We start from the raw sequence: 11,137 nt of genomic DNA, 5'->3' as shown, positions 1-11,137 counted from the left end.
CGGCATTACATGTCAGTCATGTGACACGACACGTCCCGGTGAAGGCGAGGGGTCTGGGTGGGCTACTTTAGTCAGGAGTACTCTGTAAGGGTGTCCTGTGGTGGGCGTGTCCTGTTGTAGGAGTGTCATGTAGTGCTGAAGCCCACAGTGACATAAACGTGCAATCTGATTGGCTGTCCTGTGACTCCCCTGAATAGCAGGACTCTGGAGGTCGTCATGATAGACCCTTTCTCAGCTGATGGGTATCAAAGTGGGTGCTGGGGTGGTATAGAAGCTGATCTGGCAAGGGTGTTCGTGGGGTGAGAGTGGGGCAACAAGTGAAGGGGTAGCACTGTTAAATTGTGGGGATCACGTCAGGAGACAAACATAAGGGTGGGACATCTCCAGGTCACACAAGCACACACATGGCACACTACTCACAATGAAGGGCACCACACAGTGTCCCGTTGGAAAAAAATAAAAAAGAAATCAGAAGCAAAACAAACCAATTCACTCGACAGAACGGCTGTACAGTTATACACAGTGTCATCATGAAACAATGGCCGTCCGGGGCCAGTGCACTCAGTAGTACGGGTCAGGTGGACAGAAGCTCCCCGACTGGCAGATTTGTGCTTTTCAAATAAACACTTCCTCTACCTGGCATCACAATGCAGAATTCACACGAGATTGCTGGTGCTAATGTTTCCGTGTTTTCGAAGGAACCCAGTGGGACATTTCTCAGGCCTTGGGAGCCACAGAGAGAAAGGCACAAGGAAAGGGAGCTGAGAAAGGGGGAGAAGGCGCAGGGACCTCTAAAGGGGGCTAAGGAGAGGGTCATAGGGATAGAAATATGGGGCAGCGGTAGAGAAAGGGGCTTGAAACGGGGAGTCGGTAAGAAGGAAAGAGGGAGAGAGAGAGAGGTCATGGAAAAGGATAATAAGGAAGGAGGTGTGCAAAAGAATTGGGGAAGGGGTACGGAGAAAAGGGAATAAGGCACAGGGTGGGAAAACGCAACAGGAGAGGTTAGGGATACGGGTAGAAGAATTAGGGAAGAGGGTACAGAAAAGGGGATACCAAATAGGGAATGAGCAGTAGGAAAGAAAATGGAATAGGGACAAAAATAAGGAGCCGGAGAAAAGGGAACAAAGAAAAGGGACAAGGCACAGGGTGGGAAAACACAACAGGTGAGGTTACAGAGAAAGGGATGGAAGAATTAGGGAAGAGGATAAAGAAATAGGGATACAGAATGAGAAGCAGGGAAGAAAATGGAATGGTGAAAGAAATAAGAAATTGGAGAAAGGGAACAAAGAAAAGGAAATGATACAGGGTGGGAAACCACAACAGGAAAGGGGGATAGGGAAAGAGTTAGGGATATGGGTAGAAAAATTAGGGAAGAGGGTACAGAAAACGGGATACCGAATAGGGAATGAGCAGTAGGCAAGAAAATGGAATAGGGACAGAAATGAGAAGTCAGAGAAGGAGATGGAGAAAAGGACAGGACACCAGTTGGGAAAATACAACCGGAGAGTTTATAGAGAAGGGGATAGAAAAAATAGCGAAGAGGAGGAGAGAAATGGGAATGCAAGAGTAGTAGGTAAAATAATATAAGGGATAAGGAAGGAGATGAGCAAAAGATTTGGGGAAGCAGATGGAGGAAAGGGAACATTAAGGAAGGGAAAGGGGGAGGGTGATTAAAAAAACAGGGAAGAGGATTGGGGGAAAGAACTTAGAGAAGGACAAGGAACGGGGATATTAAAATGGAACACGGGGAAAAATCTGGAGATGGGATGTGGAAACTGAATGGGAAAAGCGTATTTGGAAAAAGAATTGGGAGGAGGGTAAGAAAATAATAGAGGGGATTGGATACGGAAAGGCAATAAGAAAATGGGATGGGATACTTGGGCAAGTAAAGTGGTATGAAAATAAAATTAGAGAGATATATGGAAAGAGGGAAAGGGGAAAAGGGGATGGAGATCAGCAACCGAAATAGAACGGGAAGCAGAATAAGGAAAGGGGATCAGGAATATCTACAAGAAGGAAAAGAAAATTGGGAAATGGAACTGGGAAGATGGTAAAACAATAAGACAGTAAAGTGCTAAGGTGAAGAGAATATGGAAAAATAGGGGTAGGAATGAAATGGGGAAAAGGCCAAATCTAGAAAGTATGGTATAAAAATGGGATGGGAAAGTTAAAGGAAAAAGGGATACAGCGGTAAAAAAAGAAAGGTTAGGGGAAGGGATAAGTAAAGGGAGGAACAAAAGAAAAACAGGGATGGTGCTGGGGCGACGGAGCCAAAGAAATGGGATGGAGGGATTGTGCTCCGTGAGACCAACGTCATTAAGTGCTCAAAGTATGAGGAAATCCTCCAAATGATGGCGCTAAAGCCGCCTGCAAAGCAAACGCTTGGATGAGCTTATTGGAGACAAAGCCATCTCAGAGCGGAATGAGCGGCCGCGTCATATCACTGGAAACGAGCAACTCGGGAGCGAAGCAACTGGACTCCCAGGGCGAGGCATAATGTCTGATCTACGGAGCACATTAAGAAATGGAAAGTGAAAAGTATGTGTGGCTGAGACCGACTCTGGCCGATGTGGTGTGACACCAGCCCCCCAATCAAGTGACACACATTGAGAAGGACCCTCCGTACATCGCAGCGTTGATTTCGAGGCAGAGAATGCGGTATAAAAATAAATTGGTGAGTCACCGCAAGACCTAATTCTGCAACCAAGGGATACGGCTAATGACAATTCTCCAAACCACTGCTGCAAACAATTTCTGGAACATTCCAGCTCCTTCTCAACCCTCGTTGTCAATTTGTATTTTACTGGATGTGCCGCCAACCAAAAAAAAAAAAATAGGCATAGGAAATAAACAATGTGACAAGTCAAGTGACGGGGACAGCGGCAAGATGCTCAGAGACCAGGGCCCTCATTTGTTAATATTAAAGGATAAGCAGAAATTAAGACCCCCAGGGTTACTCTTTACTTTTTTTGGGGGGGTAAAGTGTTTAGCGGACAGGAATTTTAGGAACTGCCCCTCAACATTAAGGACTACCCAATTAATTTCCTTTCAGTGGTACTCAGCTCTTTAAGGGTAATTTATTAATGTGATTGTGTTCTGCTCATTTAAATTCATCTTTTGTTGTTTACAGGAATAACTGTAATAAAGGGCTCACTTTGAAAGGCGCTATATAAGGAGGGCTTGAAGGGAACATGGCCGGTCATTCCAACTGTAAAAAAGGTGATTGTGGTAAGGGTGCTATGTAAGGTGAAGAATGGCAAATCAATCCCCCTATAATTATAATAAAGGTCTTTTTGATACTGCTCCCTATGAAAGGCGCTATATAAGGCAAAGATTGACCAATCAATTCTGCTTCAAATGTAGTTGTAATAAAGAGCCTTTGTGACAGTGCTCCCTGTAATAAGCACTATATAAGATAAAGAATGACTACTAAATCCCCCTATAATTGTAATAAAGGTCATTGTGATAGTGCTCCCTGTCAAAGGCGCTATATAAGATAAAGACTGACCGATCAATCCCCCTATAATTGTAATAAAGGCCACTGGAACAATGTTTGCTATGAAATGTACTATATAAGTCAAAGACTGCCTGTGCAATTCCTCTTCAAATGCAATTGTAATAAAGAGCTTTGCAATACTGTTTACTGTGAAAGGAGCTATATAACAAAGACTGAGTGACCAATTCTGTGATAGATAGATAGATAGATAGATAGATAGATAGATAGATAGATAGATAGATAGATAGATAGATAGATAGATAGATAGATAGATAATTTTGGTGTAGTTGGCAGGATAATAGATCTGAGGATCGCCCTCCAAGTTCTTCCCATGTATGTGATACCACCCCAGACTGACAGGGGGTGCTGCTGCTACCTGTCTTCTCATTTTTTTTCTCCACAGTGTCATGAAACCGCCCAGTGAGGGCAACTTAACTTACTTAACCAGACAAAAAGAACCTGATTAACGGCAGCCACTCATTTTATGAAGTAACTGTTTTGTTTTTCATCTTGCACCACAATAGACGGATAGATAAGTAGAATTTATTATAATAAAGGGTGTCGTATTTAAGTGCTCACTGCAAAGGGAATTACATGAAACAGAGAGAAGGGCCAAGTTCAACTGGAACTGTAATAATGGTCTTTGAGCTATCGCTTACTATGAAAGGTGCTATATAAGATAAAGACAGACCAACCAATTCCCCTCTAATTGTAATTAAGTGCGGTGTGATGCTGTTCACTATAAAAAGTGCAATATAAGACAGAGCAGCCAATCGAGGCCTATTCGAATGTAATGATCATACAAGATAATACATACATATAAGATCTAGTCTGACTGACTGAGCTCCTCTACAGTTGTAATGAAGGGTGTTGTGATGGTGCCCACTGTGAAAGATTCCACATTATAATGACTGCCTGAGTCCCCTTTGAGTGGGCCAGTGCTCGCTGTGCAAGGTGCTATATAAGATCACACTGACTGACCAGGTCTCCTTTAATTGTAATTAAAGAATGTTGCGATTGTGCTCAGATGAAGGCTGCTATATATGATAGGCTGACAGGTTGAGTCCTCCCTAAATATAGCTGTAGTAAGTGATCTCTGTGAAAGGCGCTATATAAGTTGCAGACTGACTGATACATGTCCATACATTGTAATAAATTTGGGATTGCGCTCATATGAAGACTGACAGGCCAAGTCCTCCTCAGATGTGACTCTAATAGATGGTGACATCGCTCAGTATGAAAGGGGCTATATCAGGTGGAATGACCGCCCTTTAAATGGTTCAAATGAAGACCAGCAGAGCTGAGAAAACCAAGAAAGGAAGAGGGCATCATGGTGGGTGCTGTTGGCCTTTGGGCTTTGATGGATCTTGCCAGTGTCCCCCATGCCTGTATCCACAGTGAATACTCACGCTTGCCCGGTAAGGGGTGTGAGGGTCTATTTGGGCCGGAATGTGGCTCTGGGCCCAAGTTTGGTGTCACTTAATGGGACAGGCTGGGGTGTCACTTAATGGGACGGGCTGGGGTGTCACTTAATGGGACGGGCCGAAGCTGAAGTGCTGGGATTTGCCAACAATTAAAGAGCTAACTGACTTTCCACATTTAGAAAGTTTTGGGTGGTTCTGCAAAATCTGCTGTCACTTTTTGAGGATGGGTTCTTTCATATCTCTTTTATTCATTTATTTTATTTTTTTATTATTTAAAGATTGTCACTGCTTTAAAAATAAAGCAGAAAAGGTTAAAGTGCTTTAAACATAGAAAAACAACTTATCTAAATTGCTATTGTCCACACTTCAAAAAAAAAAAAAAGCGTCTTTTGTGAACTGAGCGTACAGCCAAAGTATTTTGGGGGTGGGGGTCCGGTGAGGGGTAGTGTGGGCTATTGGGGGTGGGGTGGGGTACCCCTGAGTGCATAAAACCAAAAAAAAAAAAAAAGGGACACCTAAAAGGGTTGAGATAGAGTGGTGTGCCCCCTAGAGGCAATTCCAAGTACAACTACTGTATAAAGAGGAATTAAAAACCACAAACAAACATCAACCATGAAGAATTCCTTTGCCCCTTTCCCTGGACCCAATGGTGAGTAGCATGGCATCGGACGGACACTTTTAGCACCCATCGATGGGACTTGATATACACAAACCTTGAAGGCCTTTTTCCACTATGGCACCCGAATGCACTCAACCTCTGTTTGCCTGCCTGCCCACCAAAATGAAGTGCAGCCCACCCTTTTGCTGGCCCACACCAAGTCACACTGGCAGGATGTTCATTACAAGCACCACAAATTCCGATCAAGAGTCAATCTCTAAACCACAGGGGGCGGTGGCACTGCCCGCTATGCCAGCCTGCAATACCACGCCGGGCTGAAAAATGTGGTGGCATGCTGTTCAGTTTTGGTCTCCTCCATCGAATACCTGTGAAAGGCGCTATATACACCCAAGTCACAATGACTTACTCCCAGGTCCACATATCGTCAGTGCCAGTGTGGCAAAAGTGCATGAAAATGGGGAGCAATGAGAACCCATTGAGCAAACGTAAGGGCAGTCGGTGGGCCGTAGTGGAAAAAGGCGTTTTTTTGGTACCTCAGGATGGTCCACACAAAGGCTCTTGGAAAAAGTTGGAACCGTTTTATTGTGCTGGAATGAAGCAGTTTGCAGCCATTTTGGGTGGCTGGGAGTCCAACCAGAAAGTGGCAAACAAAGACAGTGGCTTGGGGTCACTCAGCTGACAAAGGTGCAAGACTGACTGTGCCCAGGTGATGCCTCCACCCAAATGCATACAGTATATGCGTGTGTGGTATCTGTTCCATAAAATAAAATTTGTATATATCGTATGTACTATAATATTTCACACTCATTTACAGTCCAAGTGCTCCATAAAAAAAGAGACGTGGAAGAAAGTTCTTGCGGCGTCCCAATGGGGAATGGAAGCCGGCGCAGTGGGAGTGGACTTGTGGGGTGGTTCTTTGGTTGAAGAAATGTCTCCAGCAACAAAAGTCCAGTTGGTGGCCCCGTTGAACTTGTCAGTCAAAAACGAATAACAATGACAAAGGAGAAGAAGGAGAAGAAGAAGAAGAGTCGAGATTCGGCTTCCCCCATTTCCCCCACCTCCACTTCTCCCCGGATCCCAAAGGAGTTCCATTCTCTGTCACTGCATTTCCTTCCCTAAGTGCTTACGGGGTCAGCTCGCCAAGTCACCCGGGCCACCTCAACTGTTGAGCCAGCAGGGGCTTTTTTTTGGCCAAGTGGTCGGTCGATCCTGCCGACTCCGCCGTCTCCCTGCTCAGTCACGCCGCTTGTTCCGACAAGCAGCCCGCCTCTCGAAATCCTTCGATGAGTTCTCCTCACGGTATTTTACTTCCCCCTGCGGTGACTCTGGAGCCCCGACTTTACAGAAGCCGTTAGGGTCTCTGGTGGGCATGACGGGCATGTGTTCATAGACCTGGCATCTGCTGGGACTGTCCTTCTCAAGAGCAGATGGCAGGCTGACGTGAGTAAGTGCTAGGTAAGGGTGCTGTGGTAACGCTGCCGACAACTCGGGTGGGCTGCCCCCGCTGTTGCTTAGCGCCCGGTACTTGAGGCGCAGCTTGTGTGGCAGGGCGGTAGCTTTGACCTCCACCTGACCTTCAGCGGAGCCAAGCAGAGCTGGTGCCACCACTGTGGGTGAGAGTGACTGGGCTGAGAGCCCGTGGTATCCTCCAGATTCAGAAGACGAGGAGGAGGAGGAGAACGACGGTGAATCTTCATCGGCAGACGTCTCCTTATCTGAACTCCTCACGTCTCCATCGGTGGAGGAGCAATCTTTGGTTAAGCTCTCGTGTAAGTAGACGTCCGAATGCCTCCTGCCTTCGAAGGTGAGGACTGGCGGTTCTTCATCTTGGGAGCTATGATAGGAATGATCATAGGCCGGAGAACACGCCTCTTGGTGGTCACCACATCCGGTCTTCCCCAGATCCGGAGCAAACGAACTCGGGGGGAGATGTGGATGCTCCCGATATTGGTGCGTGTCCATCACTAACGTCTTATAAGGAGAGGGAGACTTGGGTTCCATCTCTTCCGGCTGAGCAGCTTCTTCCGAGAGTTGGTCCGGGACGTCTGGCTTGAGTGGGCCTCCCCCCAGTGGTGCCAGTCGTGGCTGTTTCTCCAAGTCCAGCAGTGCCTGGCTGTCCACAAGGTAGGAGCTGCCGCTGCTCCTGTACAGGATCACTCCTCTAGAGGGCGCCACCATTGAGGGAAGTTCGCCGGCCTGCTTGTCATTGAAGTCCAGCGCCGTTTCCAGTTCGTGATCGGGTTTAGAGTTTATGCTCCGGAATATCATTGGTGAAGTGTCCGCGTCCAGGCAGGACATGTCCATGTGCGAGCCGTCGTGCTTGAGCTCATAGTTCATGGGCTCGGGGCTGTCCCTGGAAGAGCCGTCCGACATATCGGAAAGGGAGCCTCGTGGCGAGTATTTTGCCAACGTGTTGTTGCCCCGCCCCCGGACAGACTGCTCCGCCTCCGAGGAATCCGAATTGAGCATGACCTGGGAGCCGCTGGAGTAGCCGCCCGAGAAGTAATGGTTGACTGCGTTGCCGCTGATCTGCTGGCTTTTCTCCACGTAGGACGCCGTGCTGATGAGCCCGAAGCGAAGCTTCAGCTGTAGCAGCTCCGTCTTCAGCCGCACGTTCTCCTCGTTGAGCGCCAACACGCGGTTCTCCAGGACCATGTCGTTGAGGCGCCGCTTCTCCCGGGAGCGCTTGGCCGCCTCGTTGTTCTTGCGCCTTTTCTCCCAGTAGGAGGCGTCCTTCTTCTCCTCCGAGATGAATTCTCGCTTGCGTCGGCAGGTCATGTTAAGCTTGTTTTTCAGGAGCCTCGGGGGTCGAGGGGAGGCGAGGTCGTCATCAAAGGCAGTGAAACTTTCTGAAATCGTGACCGATGGCGGCGTTAGGCTTTCCATTCTCCGGTAGCGGCCAGCTTTACTTGGCGCGGTTCAGCTGGCATTGAAGATCCAAGGTGGGAAAAAAAATGTTCACCAAACCAACCGATTTTGTGTTTTTTTTTTTGGCCGTGGGAGGCTTAGGTCACAAGGTTAGCAAAAAACGGTGGGTGACCCGTGCCAGATAAAGCAGTCGGGCACTTAGCTGACATACTAAGGGGTCTCGTCTTTGGTGAACCAAGAGTAAGTTTTGAGTAGTGGCAGATGGAAATTCCACAAAGTCAGCGGTCAGTGAGAAGCCGATGGGCACAGGCTGACCTTCTGGGGACGGAAGAAGATTCCGGATCTTTCCTGCAGGGTTCAGCAGTCCCAAGACATTCCAGGATTCCTCGTCTTTGGACACAACTCCAGCTTTGGAAAGGCTGCCACCTATCGACTTCGTGTGCGAGAGCCAAGGAGACGATCCTGAGGGGAAAAACACAAAGAGGAGAATGCAGTTAGGATCCATGTTTGCATGAAAAGACCCTTCAGAACCGAAGACCATAAAACTGGGCCACCCGACCCTGCCGGTCCTCAGTATGAGATGCTTGACATATTGGGTCTGCTACTGTTGTGCCACCCAACCTTCAGAAGCAAGCACACGGGGTCTCGGGAAGGGCACAGATTCGGGTGCACAAATCAAGGGGCAAACCGCACTTTCATTACAAATCTAATCTCCCAACATGTTTGTCTTTTCAACATTCCATTCTCCGCCATCACACTCGCTTGAGAGGACCTACTCCGGCCTAGCAGCCCGTCCACTTCATGCCACCTAATATTTACAACCTCGAGCTCACATTTCCTCGAGTTTGCTCTCCCCACCCTCCTGTGCATACCTGACCTTTGACTTATAGAATACTAGCCATTTAAACCCCCAATCTCTGCTGTCCCGTAATCGTAGTGAAACTGGACAAACTTTATAAAGCAATAAACAAACAGGTAGTGCTAGCTAAGTGAGGGCAAGGTGCGCTCCAACACATGGCGACAGGTAGAGCGACTCAAGCAGGGGCTGATGCGCGAGTGATGATGGCCCCGCCTGCCTGCCTCCCCACTCCTGAGGTCCCGCCCACCTCCCCACTCCTGAGGTCCCGCCTCCCCCTCCCTTCGGTACCACAAGAGAACTCTGATACTGAGGGCAATGAGAGAAGTTGCAGAATCAACTGGAATGTTCAAGCAAATCATAGAAAAAAAACGAGCTAAATCTGTGAAGCAGTTCTCTTGTGAAAAACAGACAGACAGACATTGGATTTTATATATAGAGAGACATAGACAGGTATAGAGAGATACTGTATGTGAAGTGAAAGGCACTACATGATAGAAATTAATTTTGGGAGAGTTAGCAGGATACTAGATATATAGCTCGATACTGTATGAAATGCACTGCATCAGGGGTGTGCAAATTCTAGAAAAAAATCGATCTAAATCTGTAAAGTAGTTCTCTCGTGAAAAGTGGACTATCCATCCATCCATCCACCCATTATCCAACCCGCTATATCCTAACTACAGGGTCACAGGGGTCTGCACGAGCCAATCCCAGCCAACACAGGGCGCAAGGCAGGAAACAAACAATTTATATATAAATAGTCACAGACGAGAGACAGTTTACAGGCTCAAATAATGTCGTTTCTCAGCCGAACCAGGGGTTGGCGCTGTCATGTACCTTTGTCCCTCTGCAGAACAACCAAAGAGCCCTCCTGATGACATCACTTCCGCCTCACAGAACCCTCCTCCCGATGAGCTCACTTCTGGCCCTGGTCCATGAAATCCCGCCTCTTCCTGTCTACTCCATATAAGGAGAAGAGCCTTCTCAATGTTAGTCAGTTCAGTCGTGAACTTCTTTCTGGAAAGGTGTGTTTTGTTTTTTCAGTATATGGGGTGGCCATCGCCAAACCTTTTTCTGCCTCCGCTCTATTTACTTTATATATATATATGTATATATATATATATATATATATATATATATTGTGGCCCCGGCGAGGGCTTGTGCCTCCTCCACACCCGAGGCGTCCGTCCTGGTTCTGTTGGGGCCACGGGTTGAGGCATGGAAGCCCTTCCCTGTAGGGGCCCGTGGTCACCGCCAGGCGGCGCCCGATGCGGTTTGTCCCGTCGCGGTTGCCGATCGGGGCAGGAGCCCGGCGGGGCGCTTGAGGACCGGAGGAGGCGAGTGCCTCCTCCAGACAGAGTGGGGGCGTCCGTCCTGGTTAGGCAGGGGGCCTCGGGTACAGGGCACGGAAGCCCAGCCCTGCAGGGACCCGTGGCCAACGCCAGACGGCGCCCAGTGCCTAATTATCCGGGAGCCGACACTTCCGCCACACCAGGAAGTGCCGGGGGGAAGACTTTATGTGGCGCCCGGAGAGCTGCCAGGAAGGCAGCCGACACTTCCGCCACGCTGGGGCGTGGCCAAGGAACAGATGGCGGAAGCACCTGGGGCTCATCCGGGGCATTATTTAAGGGGCCGCCTCCCTCCAGTCATTGGTGGAAGTCGGGAGGCAGAAGGACTGAGCAAGAGGAAGGACTGGAGGCGGCCAGGAAGGCACAAGAGACTGTGGGCCTGGACTTGGGGAAATCGGTGCAAGAAGGCACTGGGGGTGCACGTGAGCACGAATTGTAAATAATATTAGTGACAATAAATAGTGTGTTGGGTGAAACAATGTTGTCCGTCTGTCTGTGCCGGGGCCAGCCTTCACAATATAT

At 48.3% G+C, this 11,137-nt stretch overlaps 1 protein-coding gene across 3 annotated transcripts in view; it reads right to left on the bottom strand.

Moving 5' to 3' along the window:
• Positions 1-5,657: 5,657 nt before the first annotated feature.
• Positions 5,658-11,137, bottom strand: part of LOC120541164 (nuclear factor interleukin-3-regulated protein-like) — a 34,266-nt gene continuing 28,786 nt past the window's right edge. For all 3 annotated transcript variants that reach the window (XM_039772536.1, XM_039772537.1, XM_039772538.1), the window contains exon 2: positions 5,658-8,869. In XM_039772536.1, the coding sequence (XP_039628470.1) occupies positions 6,773-8,425 (1,653 nt within the window). In that variant the 5' untranslated portion in view covers positions 8,426-8,869 and the 3' untranslated portion in view covers positions 5,658-6,772. The remainder of the gene's footprint in view (positions 8,870-11,137) is intronic.

The sequence above is a fragment of the Polypterus senegalus genome, chromosome 12 (genome assembly GCF_016835505.1).
Source record: "Polypterus senegalus isolate Bchr_013 chromosome 12, ASM1683550v1, whole genome shotgun sequence".
Classification (NCBI taxonomy): domain Eukaryota; kingdom Metazoa; phylum Chordata; class Cladistia; order Polypteriformes; family Polypteridae; genus Polypterus; species Polypterus senegalus.
Note: the sequence above shows the minus strand (reverse complement) of the source record. Positions and strands in the feature narration are given on the sequence as shown.